The 20,603-nt window shown below is 54.1% G+C and overlaps 2 protein-coding genes across 5 annotated transcripts; one reads left to right on the forward strand and one right to left on the reverse strand.

The window, feature by feature from the left end:
• Positions 1 to 317: 317 nt before the first annotated feature.
• On the reverse strand, positions 318 to 5,304 carry PIH1D1 (PIH1 domain containing 1). Of its 3 annotated transcripts, none has more exons than XM_069458288.1 (9): positions 4,260 to 4,651; positions 3,842 to 3,908; positions 3,251 to 3,430; positions 2,098 to 2,159; positions 1,920 to 2,001; positions 1,363 to 1,492; positions 1,037 to 1,112; positions 550 to 693; positions 318 to 441 (listed from the first exon to the last, which is right to left on the reverse strand). In XM_069458288.1, the coding sequence occupies exons 1-9, from the start codon at positions 4,347 to 4,349 to the stop codon at positions 400 to 402; spliced, it is 873 nt and encodes a 290-aa protein (XP_069314389.1). In that variant the 5' UTR covers positions 4,350 to 4,651; the 3' UTR covers positions 318 to 399. The 3 variants fall into 3 exon arrangements, with proteins under 3 accessions (XP_069314389.1, XP_069314386.1, XP_069314388.1); XM_069458285.1 differs by lacking the exon at positions 318 to 441 and adding an exon at positions 5,254 to 5,304 and having other exon boundaries at positions 448 to 693; positions 4,260 to 4,352; XM_069458287.1 differs by lacking the exon at positions 318 to 441 and having other exon boundaries at positions 448 to 693; positions 4,260 to 4,352; positions 4,503 to 4,651.
• ALDH16A1 (aldehyde dehydrogenase 16 family member A1) lies at positions 5,212 to 20,311 on the forward strand. Of its 2 annotated transcripts, XM_069458281.1 has the most exons (17): positions 5,212 to 5,404; positions 10,737 to 10,839; positions 11,198 to 11,324; positions 11,901 to 12,079; positions 12,167 to 12,244; positions 12,676 to 12,857; positions 12,944 to 13,096; positions 13,554 to 13,739; positions 14,047 to 14,142; positions 14,356 to 14,492; positions 14,673 to 14,778; positions 14,877 to 15,007; positions 15,465 to 15,632; positions 15,803 to 16,004; positions 18,927 to 19,112; positions 19,411 to 19,533; positions 20,005 to 20,311. In XM_069458281.1, the coding sequence occupies exons 1-17, from the start codon at positions 5,315 to 5,317 to the stop codon at positions 20,164 to 20,166; spliced, it is 2,409 nt and encodes an 802-aa protein (XP_069314382.1). In that variant the 5' UTR covers positions 5,212 to 5,314; the 3' UTR covers positions 20,167 to 20,311. The 2 variants fall into 2 exon arrangements, with proteins under 2 accessions (XP_069314382.1, XP_069314383.1); XM_069458282.1 differs by lacking the exon at positions 12,944 to 13,096.
• Positions 20,312 to 20,603: the final 292 nt, after the last annotated feature.

Consider the following 20,603-nt stretch of genomic DNA (forward strand, 5'->3'; position numbering starts at 1 on the left):
GAGACCCCCGTCTCTACTAAAAATAGAAAGAAATTAGCTGAACAACTAAAAATATATAGAGAAAAAATTAGCTGGGCATGGTGGTGCATGCCTGTAGTCCCAGCTACTCAGGAGGCTGAGGCAGGATTGCTTGAGCTCAGGAGTTTGAGGTTGCCGTGAGCTAGGCTGACGCCACGGCACTCTAGTCTGGGCAACAGAGTGAGAGAAAAAAAAAGAGGAGGTCTGAGCTGGGGCAGTGACCTCCATGGGACTCTAGGGCCACAGCCCAATGTCCCTCTTCCTTCCCACTCCCCACATACCACTAGCCAGAGACAGAACAAAGGCAAAAATCTTTTATTTCAATTTTAGGGAAGCCACCGGCCTGTTCTCCACATCCAGAAGCACAGGGAGACACCCTGCTCAGGAAGGCGTGGACAGAAGGGGCATGGCCACCATCAATTGCTAAAGCAACAGAAGAAAGAGAATGAGGATTCATGACCCAGAAGTCCAGTCCCCACCCCCGACCCAAGACTCCAGGCCCCCCACTTCCCTTCCCCTTCCCTCAGGCACCTTTCTCTTCCGGTGGAAGGCTGCCCTGCTCTCATCAGAGTTGATCGGCAGGGGGATATAGGCATCCAGGTGATACAGCTGCTGGGGGCCCCGGATCACCAGGCGGTTCTCCCCGATCTCCAGCGACAGCCCCAGTGCTCTGTCCTGGGGATGTGGTGGAATCAGCCCGCCCTCCCCAGCAACAGTACGATAATAACATGGACCAGGTATAGTAGCCTCACATGCTGGGAAAACTGTATTTAAAGGGTCTAATCTCCCAGGAAAAAAGGTGGAGGGCAGTAATTACAAGTCTCAATGAGTGAGCGCTTACCATCCCTTGGGCATCCTCAGGACAGCACCAGAGGGTGGCCCTGTTGGGCTCATGGGACAGAGGAGGCAGCTTACGCAGGTCTGGCAACAGCCCCTCATCACTCTCCCACTCTCCGTTAGAGACAGGCCCTGGCCATTGCAGACCTCATTCTCCTGCTCCGGTCGAGCGTGCACTCACCAGTTTAGGGAGGTCAATTTCAGCCAACAGGAGGTCAGGGGCTTCCAGCCAGAGGTTCAGGTGAGGCTTCTCAGGGCTGAGGAGGAACAAGGGCCAGAATCGAGGACAGCTGCCAGGTCGTTCGTTGCCTGTGCCTGGCATGCTGTTCCCCTTCTCTCTCCAACCGAGCCTACTGCCCCAGGACACCTTCCCAGTCAGGGGTTCTTTCTTCCCTTCCTGGGTTCCGAGGGCCCCAGGGAATCGCTCAGTGTAGGGAGGGAGGATTGAGGGAGGGATTCAGAAGAGTGTTGGGAAGACATTAGACAGGGAATCCACTGAAGGCTCACCCTTCCTCATCTCTCCTGGAGTCGGGCGTGTCCAGGTTCCCCAGCTCCTGGATCCGAGGACGCTGCTTGGAGCGGATGTTCTGCTGAGAGATGGAGCCCAGGAAAGTCCGGTTCTTCAACATGCGCCATTCTGAGTCAAAGATCACGTAGGTCAAGGTTCCCTTTGCTCTCTCAGGAGGTCTTGCACAGCCAAGAGCCTCCCAAGAGAGGCTCCGCCCCCTCCCTGGACGCCCAGGGCCTGACTACACCCCCAAGATTGGCTCCAGGAAGCCCTCCCACCGTAGCCCCGCCCCTCCGTGATATGCCTCAGTAAAATCCGCCCCTCAAGATGATCCTAGCTCCGCCTCTCCCAGGTTGTCCAGACTCCGCCCCTTATCTGGAATCCAAGCCTGGCCCCGCCCCCTCACTTTGGGAAGCTCCACCCCCTCCCTGGAATCGCAGCCTCTAGAACAGGAGCTGACAAAATCCCACCCCGAGCTACCCCACGTCTCCAGAGGGTGGCCCCCAAACCGCATCTGGCTCCACTCCTTCCCAACGGCCCAGGCCCCGCCGCTCACCTGGATTCAGCTGCAGGTTGTATTTGTCCTCAAGGCCCTCCCTGGCGATGGTGACCACAAGCTCCCGCAAGAAATCGCTGTTCTAGGAGGGAGAGAGAGAGGAAGAAGAGAGGCGGTGGGGCTAGGGGTGTGGAGCACGAGGCCCTTGCCCAGGTCTCACCCACAGTCCCGCCCCAACCTGCATCCTCCGGTAGAAGTCGCTGTTGACAGCTACATCGTAGGCGGTACAGCCCTGGCCTTCTGCGGGGAGAGAAAGGGGATGAGAGCCCCCCCTCCCCCAGCCCAGACACAGACAAGGAAAAAAACATTCAGGGCCAGCAGCTACAAGGACCAGAGACCTAGAGATATTAAGGAATTGAGAGCTCGACACACTTTCCACTCTGGACTCTCAGATCAGCCTCCTCCACAGTCTCTCCTTCTTCTGTCCATCCCTACAAGGTCACTAGAGCCGACTCCGTGCCTGGCCTGATCACAGCTCTCCCTGGCTCCCTAGCGCCCCCAAACGAAAGCCTGAGTCCCGCACCCTGGCGCTGGGGGGCCGGTGTGGTCTGCCCCTCCCACCTCTGGAGAGAAGTTCATTTCTCCTCTAGACTCTTGATTGCTGGCCAACCTGATCCAATCATTCTCCCCTGGCTCTGGGCCCCTCCGACCCCTCTGCCTAGAACCCTCTGTCTTTGTCTGATGAACTCTTCCTGGTCCTTCAACTCTTATCTGACGTCTTGTCCAGGAAGCCTTCCCTGACCCCTTCGTGTGGGTGGAGAGCCCCCTGGGGCTGTGCTGGGCAGCACGAATCCATATTGAAACTGCACCAGTCCCCTTCAGCCCCACTGGTGACAGGGAGTTTCTGAAGGGCGGGATCCAGGTTTGCTAAGTCCTTGTTCCCCAGGGCACTGTCTAAAGCTTGGTCTCAGGAGCCTTCAAGAGGCACATGTGAAATGAAAAAAAAAAAAAAGGAAACAGAGACAGAAACAGGGACAGAAGTGAGACAAGGCAGAGATGGGGACAGGAAGAAAGAGCAGAGGAGGTAACCGGGATGAGAGGGGCAGACCCAGGACTAAAGCCACATCAGCGAACGCTCACCGAGCACTCTGCCAGGCCTCCCCTGCGCTGGAGTGGGCCATGGAGAAGTGCTAACCTGGCCAGGTGGCAGAACAGGACTGCGTGGGTGCCAGGTGCCCAGGAGGCAAGGGATATACCACAGAGAAAAGGATCAGATCAGGGGGCCAGATTTCTGAGACTTGAGGGAAAAGGGTTTTCGGCCCTAGATTCTTGGGTTCTAGGGAGGAAGGGACCTAGGGGGCTAGACTCCTGGGTCCTCTTAGGGCACTGACTTGCATCCAGTTCAGCATGAGGCTCTCCCAGACTCATGGGGATGCGAAACCCAGCTTGGTCCTCCTCCAGCATTTGAAGAAGCTCATCCTCAGTCATGTCAGCTGGAGGAGGGATGGAGGCAGAGTGGCAGATGTTGATGAAAACCTTCCCTTCCGATGAGTTGGTCTTTATGCAGAAACCTGGTGGGAGTGAGTTTGTCTTGACCATCTGTCTCTGCAAAAGTCTCCATCTCCACCCATCCTCTCCAGTCCCTGCCCCTTTCCCTATTCTGCTCTGTACCCCTCTCTGTGAGTCTCTAGTCCCCTCTTTCTGGGACTGTTTCCCTCCCCTGAAACTCCTGACCTTCTTCCTATCTTTCAATCTGTCCCCCTAGCCACTCTTGTTCTCTGTCCTCCACCTCTTCTCTTTGGATTACTGTCCCTGGGTGACTGTCCCGGGGTGTCTGTTTACCCCACCCCCCACCCCAGGCCTTTAAACCCCATTATTCTCTATCTTTCCTTCCTCCTCTCTCTCTGTTCCCTTCCCTTGGTCTCCATGCCCCCTCTGTCTGGGACTCTATCCCTCTCGCTCTGGGTTTCTGTCTTTCTCACCAGGCTGAGGTTGGATTTGTGTAGATTCTGGTCTGGTTGTCTGGGCTTGCTGGAGCTCCTTGGAGGCCTGTGTGAAGGAAGACCACCTCCAGGTTTAGAGTCTGTGTTATCAGACCCCCCTTTAAGGGGTTCCTCAAACTTTTGGGGGCAATTCTTATGTACGAAAATACATACATAACGAGAGAAATTAGACAGTCTAGGTCCCCTTCCTCCTTTGAGGAGCCCAACCCTATTCCCATTTCTTTCAGAGCCTAGCAAACTTGGAGCCAAGCAACTACAATTCCCATAAGCCTTGTTGCCGCCCTAGTGCATTCTGGGAACTATAGTCCCCCCCCCCCTTTTTTTTTTTTTTTTTTGAGCACCCCCCCCCCCCAAAATCCCGAATACCCAAGGATCCAGGAGTTCGGTCACTTTGCACCTGCAGCAGCAGCTCCTCGAATCGCGCCGTCTCAGCACCCATCGTCTCTGCCTCGCTTAACTCCGGTGCCAGTAGCTGCGAGTTCGCCATGGCCTTGGGAAAGAGACGTAGGCGTCCTCAGCACCCTCGATGTAGGGAACTTTCCCAGGATCCGAACTCGGGTGCCTGCTCCTAGCCCTCAATCGACTCCGATACCCACTATTCTGTGAGACCTTAGGCTGAGACTACAATTCCATCCCTCACCAGACACCGTCGTCAGATCCGTTGGGAATTCACATTACTAGATGCACCCTCTGTCCTACGTGCCAAATGTGTAAATGAAAGCCACACTTCCGGTCTCTCTGTAACCATGGCACTGGAGTAGGCCACACTTCCGCGTACCCCAACGCTCATTCACCAGCCGGCAGTGAGTTACCGACAAGCCACGCCTCCTCCCCTCAACCAATCAAAACTACATCCTTAGCCTAATTACTATATGCCACACTTCCTGTGTCGATTAAAGCCACACCTCCTTTTCTGACAACCACTGCAGGCCAGGTTACTGTGCAGTCAGGGATGCCACATGTCACAATTTCAAAACCTTAATCTCAATGTCCATCCTAAAAGACTCCCTTTTTTCCCCCAACTCTCTCGTTTTACAGATGAAAGACTCCCTTATTTTTGAACTATCACTTCATCCAAAATCTAGATCCGGATTCCTAGTAAATGTAATTCTGACTAAAAGGTGCACTTCCTGTCCCCAATATAAGGTAGTGGGAAGACACACCAATACGTCCAACCTTCTCAATTCAGAACCCACACATTTTGGGTCTCCTCTTCCTCCCCGCTTTGAGGAGTACGCATGCTCCAAACGACATTACCCGCCTATGGGTGGGTTTTTCTGGTCCTAAACCGGGAGAGTGGCCGGGGCCACGTCCTATAGTTACCGTAGCCCCGCCCCCTTCCCGTTGGTCCCGCCCCTTTGGGCTGGAGGGGGCGGTGTCACCCTTCGGACCGCACGGTTCCTTTGGGCAGAGTTCCCCGAAGTCCTCCGTGGAAAGCGGTCCGGGCGGGCGATGGCTGCGACGCGTGCAGGGCCCCGCGCGCGCGAGATCTTCGCCACGCTGGAGTACGGACCTGCGCCGGAGAGCCACGCATGCGCACTGGTGAGAGCCTGCCTGGCGAGTGCTACCCGCTCCCTTCCCCAGGCCAGGGGGGTCCAGTTTTGCGCGGGGACTCCCGTCATCCACCGCGGCGGCTCCGCAACTCCGCCCCGCTCAGCTCTCGAGATTCCCGCCGCCCGTTAGGAGTCGGCCCTGGGGGACGTTTTCTGGAGCCTTCGCTGCTGCTGCCTGTTAGCCCCATCATCCCTAGTAGTTCTTTTGCTCCTCGATCTTGAACTCCCCGGGATGTTTCTGTGATGTCTGAGAACCCCGCCAAGTGGCCCTTTGTGATTGATTCCTCAGGGCCCCTCAGACCCTCCTGGGATCCCCCCAGGACTCAGAATTCCTGTAGGGGACTCGATCACCCGGAGACCTTCAGAGCTTCTGCAGAGTCCCCATTGATTCCTCAGGGCCTTCAAAACTTGTGAGGCTCATGTGATCTCATGGGAACTCTCAGAATCCCAGAATGCGACAGAACTTCCCGTAATTAGGGGCCCGAATACCTCGTGGGGCTCCCGTGATTCCTCTGGCTCTCAGAATGCCCCAGAGAATCTCCAGAATTCTTCAGGACCCCCTATAATCCTCATGAGGCTCCCCTGATCCCTCGGGGATCCTCAGAACCTCCCTAGGACTCCTATGGCCCCACAGGGGGCCCCTGGAACAGTCTCGGGGTTCCTGTTCATAAGTAGGGCGTCTTGAATTTTCTGTCATTTCCCAGAGCCTCTCAGAATTCCCTCATGGGTCTCTGCTGATCCCCCAGGGTCCTCCGGCACCCAGCACAAGGAGTTAGGGTTCTTTGAAGGGGAAGGGCAGGAGTGGAGGCGAGTGCAGTGGTCCCTGTGGAAGGAGCTGAGCCTGGAGCCTGGCACAGGCTGTGCATTTGGAGAGGAGGGCATAGGGAATAGGGTTTAGGGGACTGAAGGCAAGGGCTGGCCCTGGGGTCTGAGTCTGTGACTGGGTGGTTGTCCCCGCATAGTGAACCCAGTAGGAACACTGGAGGAAAGACGCCGAGCTCCATAGTGACACGGTGAGAGTGTGAGAGACCTGTGGACAGTCCTAGCAGTGTGCAGTAATCAAATGCCACTTGGGCCTATGCCTCAGGATCAACAGCTGAGCTGGAGACAGAGACATGGGAGTTGCCAATGTAGAAAGATAATTGAACTTGTGGGAGTGACTAGTGATATATTGTAGACTCAGATAAAAGGTTTTGAGACAAAGTACAGAGAATCCTCATACTTGGAGGGTGGTTAGAGATGAAATGTCCTAAAATAGCAATACTGTGATAATAGCTTATATTTATTGGATGCCTTCTATGTGCCAGCCTCCATGACATGATGTCATTAAATCCCCCGAACTGAGAGGAATTATTGTCATTATTTTAGTGATAGCACACAGAGGCTTGAAAAGGTAGGTCATTTGCCCACTATCCATACACTTTAAAAGAAGTCAAGCTAGCCGGGCACAGTGGCTCACACCTGTAATCCCAGCACTTTTCGAGGCCGAGGAAGCAGGAGGATCTCTTGAGGCCTAGAGTTCAAGACCAGCCTGGGCAACATAGCCAGACCACTACTCTACAAAAAAAAATTTTAAAATTAGCCAGCGTGGTAGTGTGCATTTATAGTCCTAGCTACTTGGAAGGCTGAGGCAGAAGGATCACTTGGGCCCAGGAGTTTGAGGTTGCAGTGAGCTACGATCACACCACTGTACTCCATCCTGAGCAGCAGTAAAATCGTGACTCTAAAAAGTAAAAATAAAAAGAGAAGTGAAGCTGAGATTTGGACTCTAGCCCCTGGATTCCAGACCCACGGACTCTTCCCCACCAGCAAAATTCTCAACTTTACAGCCTACGGGCTAGACTCAACCAACAAACATGTTTTCTTTGGCCTGAATTTTATTTTTGAAAATGTGAATTACTGGATTGATACCATGTAAACATCCAGCTTCTCTTGCAAAGAAAATTCCAACATCTGACAACCTTTGGCTTGAATTCCCTGACAAAAATCATCTGGAACCAATAGTGACTGTCTGTTCTTAGGCTCCCAGTCTCCATCAGGCCTCTTCTCACGCGTATGGCCTGCCAGGATCCTGTGGACATGCTTTTGGGGTTTTGTTTTTGTTTTGGAGGAAATTTTTCCAACTTCCACAGAGTCATTCATGTTTATTATGAACTCCCATGTAGCCATCACTCAGCTTCAATAATCATCAACATTTGGTTCAATGTTATTTCCCCTCTTTTCTTTTTCTTTTTCTTCTCTTTTTTTTTTTTTCAGGGGGGTAATTTAAACAAATCCCAGATGTCATATTATTTTCTCATAAATATTTAAATCCTGTCTTTTTTTTTTTTTTTTTTTTAGAGACAGAGTCTCACTCTGTTGCCCAAGGCTGGAGTACAGTGGCGCAATCATAGCTCACTGCAACCTCGAATGCCTGCCTACGCTCAGGCCATCCTCCTGCCTTAGCCTCCCCAGTAGCTGGGACGACAGGCACGTGCCACCACACCCTGATAATTTTTTTTATCTTTTGTAGAGACTGGGGTCTCACTATGTTGCCAGGCTGGTCTCAAACTGGTCTCCAGCAACCCTCCTCCTGCCTCCTCCGCCTCCCAAAGTGCTGGGATTACAACAGAAAGCGACTTATTTTATTACAGAACTACCATGTTGTTATCACACTTAACATGAACAGTCATTCTTTAATATCATCTAATGTCCAGTTCATGTTCTAGTATCCCTGTTTCAAAAATCTCTCTTTCCCCATGAGCATTTGAGTTTGAAACTTCTGAGTGACCTTTTTTGCTTTAAAGAGAAACAAGAAGGGCCAGTTGGCAGGGGAAGGGAAAATTTGTCAGGGATGCTAAGAGAGTCTGTGAAGGAGAAAGTGGAAAATATGCCTCGATTTAGCAACAGAGGAGACGTGACCAGGGAGAAAAGGAAATGTGGAGCAGATGTGAGACGCAATAAAATTAATAGCAAGTTTTATAGGAGTGCTGCTCTGAGCATGTGATCTGCATTGATTCACTGAATCCTCACCACAGCCCTGTGACGTAGGGAGAGACCATGGTTAGCCCCAAATTCCAGATGGCTTAGCAGAGGCACTGAGTCTCTAAATCCCTGGCTAAGGGTGCACATCAGAGAAGTCCCGGAGCCAGGATTCAGACCCAGGCTGACCTGGCCCCTAACTCCAGGGACTCCACCACAGGCTACCCCTCTGCAACACGTGTGCACCATGCCTTGGACTCACTTAGACGTGTCACAGCCAAATAGGCCGCACCTGCCAGGCAGCATCAGGCCTCTGTCTTCTGTGGGGATCCCCACTGCCCCCCCAAGTGATGACAGCTGAGATAGGAGAGAACAAGATCACGTGGGTGGGTGTGGGAGCCCCCTGGCTTAGAAGCCCCACATCCAAAGAAAAAGTTACCACTAGAAATAGTCTCATGGTCATTGCTTCCAGGGTGCTGGCCAGGGACATCGCAGTTACGAGAATGCAGAGCCCTCTGCCCCTCACCCCTTTTTATTCTTTCTTTTTTTTTTTTTTTTTTAAGAGACGAGGTCTTGCTCTTGCTCAGGCTGCTCTCGAACTCCTGACCTCAAGCGATCCTCCCACCTCAGCCTCCCAGAGTGCTAGGATTATGGGCCTGAGCCACTGTGCCCGGCCCCTGCTGGGTGTTCATGGTGCATCTCCAGCCTTCCCATTCCAGGTCATGGACCAATCTGCGCCCAATGTCACTTAATAACACAGCTGAATTATGTCAGGTTTCCAGGGAAATAGACACTTAACCTACGTTCATTCACCATCTCTCCATGCAGGAAAAGGGTTTCACTCATCGTTGTTTTGTTTTGTTTTTTTTTTTTTTTTTTTTTTTGAGACAGGGTCTCACTCTATTGCCCAGGCTGGAGTGCAGTGGCATCATCATAGCTCACTACAACCTCACAGTCCTGGGCTCAAGCGATTCTCCTGCCTCGGCCTCCCGAGTAGCTAGCACTATAGGCACGCACCACCATGCCAGCTAATTTTTCTGTCTTTTGTAGAAACAGGGTCTCGCTACATTGTTCAGGCCGGTCTTTAAACTCCTGGCCTCAAGCAATCCTCCTGATTTGGCTTCCCAAAGTGCTAAAATTACAGGCTAGGATTACAGGATTGAGCCACCGTGCACAGTCGGTTTTCATTACTCTTTTGTTGACATTCTCCATGTTTAAAAGTCAATAAGACATCCCCCATGTGTTGCTGGCAGGAATGTAAAATGGTGCAGCTACTGTAGGAAACAGCAGTAAATTATACAAAGAGTTACCATACTATCCAGGAATTCCACTCCTAGGTATAGACCCCAAAGGAAATGAAAACATATGTCCAAAGAAAATTTTGTACGTGAGTACTCATAGCAGCACTACTCACAATGGCAAAGGCATAAATACCCCAAATGCCCACCAACGCAGGAATGCATAAACACAATGTGGTAGATCTGTGCAATGAAATATTTTTCAGACATAAAAAGAAATGAGGTTCTGATGTCTGTTACAGTGTGGATAGACCTTGCAAACGTTATGCTAAGTGAAAGAAGCCAGTCACAGAGAGATCACATATTATGTGACCATCTTTATATGAATTATCCAGAACAGGCAAAAATCTAGAGACTGAAAGCAGATGAGTGGTTGCCAGGGGCTGGGAGGAAGGGAGAGAGGGCAGTGACTGCTTAGTGGGTTTAGGGTTTCCTTTTGGTGTGATGAAAATGTTCTAGAACTAGATAGTGGTGATGGTTGCACGACATTGTGAATGCACTAAATACCACTGAATTTTACACTTTAAAAGGGCTAAAATGGGCCGGGCGCAGTGGCTCACACCTGTAATCCTAGCATTCTGGGAGGCTGAGGCAGGAGGATCACTCGAGGCCACAAGTTTGAGACCAGCCTGAGCAAGAGTGAGACCCCATCTCTACTGAAAATAGAAAGAAATTATATGGACAACTAAAAATATATATATAAAAATTAGCCAGGCATGGTGGCGCATGCCTGTAGTCCCAGCTACTGGGGATGCTGAGGCAGGAGGATTGCTTGAGCCCAGGAGTTTGAGGTTGCTGTGAGCTAGGCTGATGCCACGGCACTCTAGCCTGGGCAACAGAGTGAGACCCTGTCTCAAAAAAAATAAATAAATAAAATGGCTAAAATGGTGACTTTTACGTTATGTGTATTTTACCACTTTTTTTTTTTAAGATAATGAGAAGAAAAGAATTAGTTGATGGGGCAAAGGGGGACAAGTGTTCCCTCCCAGAGGATTCTGGGTAGGGATTGAGCTGCCCCAGCCCTTCCCAGACCCTTTTCCAACCTGCCTCCTCCTCCCCCAGGCCTGGCTGGACACCCAGGACCGGCTCTTGGGCCACCATATAAATGGGAAGTGGTCAAAGCCAGAACACAGGAATTCAGTGCCATGCCAGGATCCCATCACAGGTAGGAGATGTCCCCTAGTCACTGGGGGAGGGGAGACATCTGTGCCCTCTAGCCCGACCCACCAGCCACACCCATTCCCTTTGGTGGGGTCCCTGAGGGCAGGAAGCAGGTGGTACTGGGGGGCGCAGAGATTTCTGGTTCCTGCTGATAACTGTCATCCCACTTGTGATTCCTAGTCCCTATGGAGGCTTTTTGCAGTTGCTGTCCACAAAAATCCCTTCCTTGCCCGTGGAAGGCCATCAGCACAAAGACCAATGACAACACTGAGACCCGGAGTGGGGCTGGAGACCAGCTTTACTGCCAAGGGCCGCTCGCAGGCTCCTGCAGTTCTGACATGAGCCCCCACTTTTCTCCCCAGGAGAGAACTTAGCCAGTTGCCTGCAGGCACAGGCCGAGGATGTGGCTGCAGCCGTGGAGGCAGCCAGGACCGCATTTGAGAGCTGGAGCCGACTCCCTGGGGCCGTCCGTGCCCAGCACCTGACTAGGTGATGCCGCTGAGCTGTGGGTGGGAGTGGGGGAGGGACTTCATCCCCAGCATCGACTTGACACCATGAAAACAAAGACTATTTCCCGAGAGCCACTGAATTAATTGGCAAGTAAGGCTCATATTCCCAGTATGCAGTAGGAGCCAAAACACCCAGTTCCCACTATTCACAGTGACAAAGCCTCTATTTCCCAGAATATCCTTGGGGCTTATGGGGCTCCATCTCTCAGCAATTCACTGGGGCTAGTGAAGCTCCAAAACCCGTTTTCTAGCTGCTTTGGGAGCAGCTAGTGACAAAGATTCCATTTCCCAAAATGAAATTGAGATTAGAGCTAAGACTCAATTTCCCAGAATCTTTGGGGGTTTACCAGTGGCCAAGACCCTTACACAGCATCCTCAGGGTTTGTGTTTCCCCAACTGCACTGCCCATAAATCTTTGGTGCCCTTTGCGCCCTGGTAAGTGGTGGGGATGCCCCAGGGGTTCATGGAGGTTGTAGTCCGGGTGTATGGGTGCAGTGCAGGACTCTTACCAGGTATTGGGCATTGGGATGTGACCATCCCCTTGCTTTGTCCTCAGGCTGGCCAAGGTGATCCAGAAGCACCAGCGGCTGCTGTGGACCCTGGAATCCCTGGTTACTGGACGAGCTGTTCGAGAGGTTCGAGACGGGGATGTCCAGCTGGCCCAGCAGCTGCTGCACTACCATGCGGTCCAGGCACACACCCAGGAGGAGGCGCTGGCAGGCTGGGAGCCCATGGGTGAGCACCTGCAGTCCCGGCCCCCGGCCCCTTCCTCCTGCATGACCCGGCAGTGCCAGCTCAGTCACCTCATTGTTTTCCACGCAGGAGTAATTGGCCTCATCCTGCCATCCACGTTCTCCTTCCTTGAGATGATGTGGAGGATTTGCCCCGCCCTGGCTGTGGGTAAATGAAGGGCTGAGACCCAACTCTTGGGTCTGAGAAAGGAGGGGCTGGGGACCTGGACCTCTGGGTCTGAGGGAGAGGGACCAGGGCCAGACCTGTAGGTCTAAGGGAGGAGGGATCCAGGGAGCCCGGATCCCTGGGTCTGAGAGAGGAGGGGCTGGGGACCCGGATCCCTGGGTCTGAGGGAGGAGGGGCTGGGGGCCTGGACCCCTGGGTCTGAAAGAGGAGGAGGCTGGGGATCCGGACCACTGGGTCTAAGGTAGGAGGGATCAAGGGAGCCTGGACCCCTGGGTCTGAGGGAGGAGGGGCTGGGGGGTCCCAGACCCCTAGGTCTCAGGGAGGAGGGGCTGGAAGGTCCCAGACCCCTGGGTCTGAGGGAGGAGGGGCTGGGGACCTGACTCTTGGGTCTTTGAGCTACCCCCCTTCCCCAGGCTGCACTGTGGTGGCCCTTGTGCCCCCTGCCTCCCCGACACCCCTCCTCCTGGCCCAGCTGGCAGGGGAGCTAGGCACATTCCCAGGAATAATCAACGTGATCAGTGGCCCTGCCTCCCTGGGGGCCGTCCTGGCCTCCCAGCCTGGAGTCCAGAAGGTGGCCTTCTGTGGAGCCCTCGAGGTATCTTCAGGGCTGGGAGTGGAGCGGGACGCAGCTGGGGTCCCAGTGGCTCCTCCAGCAGCTGAACCTGGGAGGGGGTCCCTCAGGAAGGACGTGCCCTTCGGCGGGCCCTGGCAGGCGAGGGGGCCGAGCTGGGCCTGGCTCTGGGGGCGGAGGCGCTGCTGCTGCTGAGCGACGCGGCGGACGTGGACTCGGCCGTGGAGGGCGTGGTGGACGCAGCCTGGTCCGACCGAAGCCCGGTGAGACCCGTGTACTTGTGTCCCCTCATCCTGGGGGCTGCCTGTGGCTGTCTCCAGACCCTGGGGTCTCCTGAGTTCCCTTTCATTTTAGTTTTCAGTTCTCTGGGTCCTAAAACTCTGCTTTACTCATTGCATGTCCAGGGCTCCTCACCTCAAGTTTCTAAATCTCCATGTCCCCGCTCTCCTGCCCTTGCACTGTCTGGGGCTCTGTGTCCCTTGTTCTTTGGGACTCTGTTTTGTTTTTTGTTTTTTTCCTGAGTGTCCATGTCCCAAGTTTTCCAATCTCTATCTTCATTCTTCAAGTTATCAACTTTCTGTGACTCCACATTCTGCCCTGGGTTTGGTCCTCGGCCACCTCATGACCCTCCTCTGTCCCTGAGTCTCAGCCCTCTGTGGGGACCTGTCTTCCCCACATCGGCCCTGGGTTTGCCCACCCTGATGTGCCTTTTCCTAACAGGGGGGCCTCAGGCTCCTCGTCCAGGAGTCTGTGTGGGAGGAAACCATGAGGCGGCTCCAGGCGCGGATGGGGCGGCTTCGGAGTGGCCGAGGGCTGGATGGGGCCGTGGACATGGGGGCCCGAGGGGCTGCCGCTCGTGACCTGGCCCAGCGCTATGTGCGTGAGGCCCAGAGCCAGGGTGCGCAGGTGAGCCAGGGGGCAGAGTCTCTGGGGTGATGGCAAAGGAGGGACCTAGAGACCTCCCTCCTGGGTCTGAGGGACGAGGGGACAGGGGGCTCCAATTTGTAGGTCTGGGAGAGCAGGGGCTGGAGGCAGGGATTATTGGGTCTGAGGGAGGAGGGGACAGGGGGCTCCAATTTATAGGTCTGGGAGAGGGGGGCCGGAGGCAGGGATTATTGGGTCTGAGGGAGGAGGGGCTGGGGGCCTGGACTCCTGGGTCTGAGTAGAAGGGGACTGGAGGGAGACTTCTAGATCTAGTTCTCTCCCTTCCTAGGTGTTCCAGGCCGGCGATGTGCCCTTAGACAGCCCATTCTATCCCCCAACCTTGGTCTCTGACCTGCCCCCAGCCTCCCCGTGTGCCCAGGCAGAGGTGAGCCCCTTAGGGTCCACAGGATCCTAGTCCATCCGGCCATCCTCAGCCAGCGGGGGGGCAGCACCACCAGACCCACAGAAGCCCCTGGGATGACCGTGACCGTGTGACCTGGGGGTGGGGGCTGCTGACTGCTGCAGGCCCATCCCCGATGGGCAGGGTACTGGCGGGAGGAGCTGGCCAGGCCCACTGAGCTCCCATCACCCCTTGCAGGCGCCATGGCCTGTGGTCGTGGCTTCCCCTTTCCGCACAGCCAAGGAGGCACTGGCCTTGGCCAACGGGACGCCCCGGGGGGGCAGCGCCAGCGTGTGGAGCGAGAGGCTGGGGCAGGCGCTGGAGCTGGGCTACGGGTCAGTCGGTGCCACTGGGGCACAAAGGGCGGCCTGTGGGCACGGCCGAAGCTCCCACCCTTTCCCTCAGTTCCAATGTCCCCTGTCTCCCTTCTCCTGGGTCTGTCTCTCTCCCCCTTTCTTTTGCTCACCTCGCCCTTTCTGTTTTCCTCTCTCTGATGTCTCTGTTTCCCCTCACAGGCTTCAGATGGGCACAGTCTGGATCAACAGCCACGGCCTCAGAGACCCTGCAGTGCCCACAGGGGGCTGCAAGGAGAGTGGGTCGTCCTGGCACGGGGGCCCGGATGTGAGCGCGCCCCCTTCCCATCCCCACCCGCGCCCCCTTGACACTTGTGTCCCACCTTGTCCCCACCTTGCTTCCTCTTGACACCGTCCCTCGCACAGGGGCTGTATGAGTACCTGCGGCCCTCAGAGACCCCTGCCCGGCTGTCCTACCTTTCCAAGAACCTGAACTATGATACATTTGGCCTCACTGTGCCCTCAACCCTGCCGGCTGGGCCTGAAACAGGGCCCACGTGAGTTGTCCCAGGGGCCAGGTGGTCTGGGGATGTGGAAGAAGTTATGTCAGTTTCCCCCGTGGATGGGAGGGTTGGAGGGACGTTGGTTCAAGCCATCTCGTGGGGTCCTGGTCTTGCCGAGTATTGTACTCCTGGTCTCAAGGCCTCCTACAGTCCCCATCCCAGGCCTGGTAAGACTCTCAGTTCTGCAACATGAAGGTCTGTGCTCTCCAAAGGCTCATGGGAGCAGGAGTTTGGAGTCCCCCAGAGGCTTATGGGAGCAGGAGTTTAGGGTACCCCAAAGGTTCATGGGAGCAGGAGTTTGAGGTCCCCAGAGGCTCATGGGAATGGGAGTTTGGGATCCCCCAGAGGCTCATGGGAGCTGAGGTGGTCCATCCAATGGAGTGGAATATAGGGTCTGAGCAGGACCCAGGACTCAGGCCCCAGGACCCCCTCCTGCCTCACCCCACTGCAGCCCAGCACCCCCCTATGGGCTCTTCGTTGGAGGCCGTTTCCAGGCTCCCGGGGCCCGGAGCTCCAGGCCCATCCAGGATGCATTTGGCAACCTCCATGGCTACGTGGCTGAGGGTGGAGCCAAGGATATCCGAGGTGCTGTGGAGGCTGCTCACCAGGCTACCTCTGGGTAAGACTGTCACATGGGAAAATCTGGGGTTATGGGGTGGCAGAGAGGATAGTCTGGGACCCCTAGTGGTTGGTGGGCTGGGGACCTGGGCCCCTAGGGTAGGGCTGTGGACAGAGTGTGGTATCTGGGAGGAGCCAGGACACAGCCCCGTGTGCGTTGTGTGCCCACAGCTGGGCGGGCCAGTCGCCGGGGGCCCGAACAGCCCTGCTGTGGGCCCTGGCAGCCGCAATGGAGCGCCGGGAGTCCACCCTGGCCTCGAGGCTGGAGAGGCAGGGAGTGGAGCTCAAGGCTGCCAAGGCTGAGGTGGAGCTGAGCGTGAGACGACTTCGGGCCTGGGGGGCCCAGGCCCAGGCCCAAGGCCAAACCCTGCAGGTGAGAAGGGCCCATGGGCAGGTAGACAGGGCAGGCAGTCAGGGTGGAGGGCAAAGGCTCTGAAATGAGCCGGGCTTCGGCTGGCTCCTGGCTGCATGATTGTCAGTAGTTTCACTTCTTTGTGCCTCAGTTTCCTCATCTGTACAGTGGGCACACAGCCCACCTCAGAGAATCAATTTAATGGGCCATAACCACATTTACTTATTTACTTATTTGTACTATAGATGGGGGTCTTGCTATGTCACCCAGGCTGGAGTACACTGGTGTGATCATAGCTCACTGCAGCCTCGAACTCCTGGGCTCAAGCGATCCTCCTGTCTCAGCCTCCAGAGTAGCTGGGACTACAGGCCTGTGCCACTGCATGCACCTGGCTTTCTTTTTTCCTGGGAGCCCATGGCAGAATACCTGGCTTTCTTTTTTTTTTTCAACAAAAGATAATAGGATAGAAAACATAGAGTGCATGGCACAGAGTGTTGCTTCATGTGACTTGGTTTCACTTACATAAATAACATACAGTTAAATATACATACTGGCTGGACCTGAAGCATACAGTGGGGACAGCGAAGAGAGCACAAGGATCCAACAACTCTGTGATGCCACAGGAGCCGTTGGGGACAGTTTGATGTCCCCCTCCATAGATGGTATACCATTGTACAATGTTACAATTGTATCACCCTTGTGGAGTTGTGAAGTCCAGATGAGTTAAGCACTTAGTGCCTGACATATAGCCAAGGACTCAAAAAATGTTTGTCCATGGCTGACCAATCAGCACATGAAAAGATGCTCAGTTTCTTTAGTCATTAGGAAAATCCAAATCAAAACCACCGTGAGGGCCATGAGGGCCAGGCGCAGTGGCTCATACCTGTAATCTCAGCTACTTGGGAGGATCACTTGAGGCAAGGCGTTCAAGACCACCCTGGACAACAGAGTGAGACCCCTGTCTCTAAAAAAGTAAAAATAATAATAAAATGCATATAGAAATGCAAATGACCGGCCCAGATTGGTGGCTCACACCTGTAATCCTAGCACTCCGGGAGGCCGAGGCACATGGATTGTTTGAGCTCAGGAGTTCAAGACCAGCCTGAGCAAGAGTGAGACCCCGTCTCTACTAAAAATATAAAGAAAATTAGCTGGACAACTAAAAAATAAGTAGAAAAAATTAGCCGGCCATGGTGGCGCATGTCTGTAGTCCCCGAGGAGGCTGAGACAAAAGGATTGCTTGAGCCCAGGAGCTTGAGGTTGCTGTGAGCTAGGCTGACGCCATGGCACAGGCAACAGAGGGAGACTTTGTCCCCCCAAAAAAAAAGAAAGAAAGAAAGAACGAAAGAAAGAAATGCAAATGACCTAGAATAACTAAGGTGAGAAAGCTGGAAAAGTTAACTGCTACATACCATAACTTTCTATAAAGCTATATTAATCAAGAGAGTGAGTTATTGGCAAAAGGTCAGTCCAATAAATCAGTAGAACAGAAGAGAGAGTCTAGGCTGGACACGGTGGCTCACGCCTGTGATCCTAGCACTCTGGAAGGCCAAGGTGGGAGGCTCCCTTGAGCTCAGGAGTTCGAGATCAGCCTGAGCAAGAGTGAGACCTGTCTCTACTAAAAATAGAAAAATTAGTCGGCTGTATTGATGCACACCTGTAGTCCCAGCTACTCAGGAGGCTGAGGCAGGAGAATCACTTGAGCCCAGGAGTTTGAGGTTGCTGTGAGCTAAGCTGATGCCACTGCATTCTAGCCTGGGTGACAGAGCAAGATTCTGTCTCAAAACACACACACACACACACACACACACACACACAGTGAGATCACTATGCACCTAAATGTCTAAAATTTAAAAGACCGATCATACCAAGTGTTGGTGAGGATGTGGAGGAGCTGGAACTCTCACACGCCCCCATGGAAGTGTGAAATGACACAACCACTTTGGAAAGCAGTTTGGCAGTTTCTGAAATAAGGAAAAACATACTTTCACCATGGAACCCGGCCACGATTCCTAGGTATTTGCCTAGATAAAATTAATTCCTAAGTTTTAACCTAAGGAGAAATGAAAGCATATAACCAAAAAAAGATACATGTACAAACGTTCAGAATAATAATGTTCACCATTATTCATAATGGTCCCAAACTGGAAGCAACCCAAATATCCTGCAGTAGGTTAACAGATAAACAAAACATGGTGCGTCCACAGGCCGGAATCCTACTCGGTAATCAAAAGGAGTGAACATGCCACCCATGGATAATCACAAGATAATCATGTGAGGCCAGATAAAAAGGAATGCAGACTATGTGACTCTGTAGCTGTAAAATCCTAGAAAATATAAACTCATCTATAGTGAGAGAAAGCAGCCCAGTGGTTGCCTGAGGACAGAGGGGTCTCAAATATGGCAGGAGGGAGGGATTACCAAGGGACAGGAGGAATAGGGTGAAGATCATTATCTCACTTGTGGTGACAGTTTCACAGATGTGTACATATTGTCAAAATGTATCAAATTGTACCCTTTAAAATGTGTGCAGTTTAGTGAATGGCAATTATATTCAGTAAAGCTTGTGTAGGAAACACACCTACAAACCAACCCATGGGCTAGGATTCGAGCCCTCTGCACACATTCCCTCATTTCATCCTAACAACAAATCTATAAGGTAGACACTTATTATTCTCATTTCAAAGATGAGAAACAGTAGCCCAGAGAGGTTAAGTAACTCCCACAAGGTCACACAGCTGGTGAGTGGCTGAGCTGAGTCTTGAACCCAGGCCGTCTGGCTCCCGAGTTCTGTGCTCTGAACCATCACCTGGTTATATTATTATTGGAGCTGTTATGGGGAAGCGAAGATGGGGATGAGAGGGGGAAACAGGCAGGCAGTGGAGAAGGCCGGGGCAGTCAGTCTCCCCTGCCCTGCCCTTGACCCCCTGCCTGTCCCTGCAGGTAGCCGGACTGAGAGGCCCTGTGCTCCGCCTGCGGGAGCCGCTGGGTGTGCTGGCTATTGTGTGCCCGGATGAGCGGCCCCTGCTTGCCTTCGTGTCCCTGCTGGCCCCCGCCCTGGCCCATGGCAACACTATAGTCATGGTGCCCAGCGGAGCCTGTCCCCTGCTGGCCTTGGAGGTCTGCCAGGTACAGTCCCCTGCCTGCCTGCCACCTGTTGCTGCCCCCAGAGCCCTGGGGCAGCAGATGAAAGATGTCCCGACACCTGCAGGAGCTTGGCTCTCACCCTACCCTCCTTGGTAACCATGGTGACCGCAGTCCCAGTACACAGGCCTTTATCTTCGGGGACCCGCTGCCCATTCCTTCCAGGCCGGAGCCTTCACCAGTCCATGACCCCAAGCCCATCCCTTCCAGGGCCCCACGGCCACTCCCCAGATGCTCACTCCTCATGCTGTCCCCCTGCCCTCCCAACCCTCTCACCCCCTAGGACATGGCCACCCTGTTCCCGGCGGGCCTGGTGAACGTGGTGACAGGAGACCGGGACCACCTGACCCGCTGCCTGGCCTTGCACCAGGACGTCCAGGCCCTGTGGTATTTCGGATCTGCCCAGGTACCCCTTGTGTCACCATCTTTAGCACCTTAAACTTCACCAAGGGTCTCCTCCTTTTCTGGAAACATGGCCCTGCCCCTCTGGAGCCCCAGTTGCTAAGGAAGATCTTGGGAACAAGGGCCTGAGAGCCCGTCAGCCCAAAGACCTAATCTTGGTGGACAACCTGTTGCTAAGGACCACACCCTAGCAACAGAGTCACAGGCCCACAGTCTCCTCTTAGGAACAGATGGGAACTCCCTGGGCCCCATTCCATTGCACATGGGCTATTAAGGGACAGGAAATTCCCCAGCCACAGGGTCAACCTCTTTTCCCTCAGCATCTGGAACGTTTGCTTGCTGAGAGCTGAGCACCATAGCTACGGAGCCCAAGTCGGGCCTTGGGCCGCTCCTCAGTAAGAGTCCTCATTGCACAGGAGGCAGCCGCGCAGCAAACAGGCTGGTGGCAGCGCTAATCTGCCCCTCCCCCTCCCAGGGCTCCCAGTTTGTGGAGTGGGCATCAGCAGGGAACCTCAAGCCGGTGTGGGTGAGCAGGGGCCTCCCACGGGCCTGGGAGCAGGAGGCCGAAGGCGCAGGCCCAGAGCTGGGGCTGCGGGCAGCACGCACCAAGGCCCTGTGGCTGCCCATGGGGGACTGATGCCTGCACGCCACCCGCTCCATCTTGGACCCCAACAGACACCAGATACCTGGAACTTTCCCCTCATGGTCCCCATGGCTTCCAATAAACTCTCTGCCCAACCCTGACTATGCCTCTGAGGGGAGAAAGGGATGGCAACTTCTGGTCTATTCTCGGCCTTTTTACTTCGGAGATTCAGCAGCCTGGTGGGTAGCTCCAGTACGACAGTCTTGTGAAACAGATGAAAGGGACTCTGAGAATCTCCAGACAGGGCCTCTTGTCTCTTCTGGGGTACCCCACTGCAGCTCTTGTGCTTTGGTTTCCCTGCCGTGTGTGGCCTCAGAATCTGTGCTAATTTTTTCTATTTTCAGTAGAGACGGGGTCTCACTCTTGCTCAGGCTGGTCTCGAACTCCTGAGCTCAAGTGATCCTCCCGCCTCGGCCTCCCGGAGTGCTAGG

The sequence above is a fragment of the Eulemur rufifrons genome, chromosome 24, assembly GCF_041146395.1.
Source record: "Eulemur rufifrons isolate Redbay chromosome 24, OSU_ERuf_1, whole genome shotgun sequence".
Lineage (NCBI taxonomy): Eukaryota > Metazoa > Chordata > Mammalia > Primates > Lemuridae > Eulemur > Eulemur rufifrons.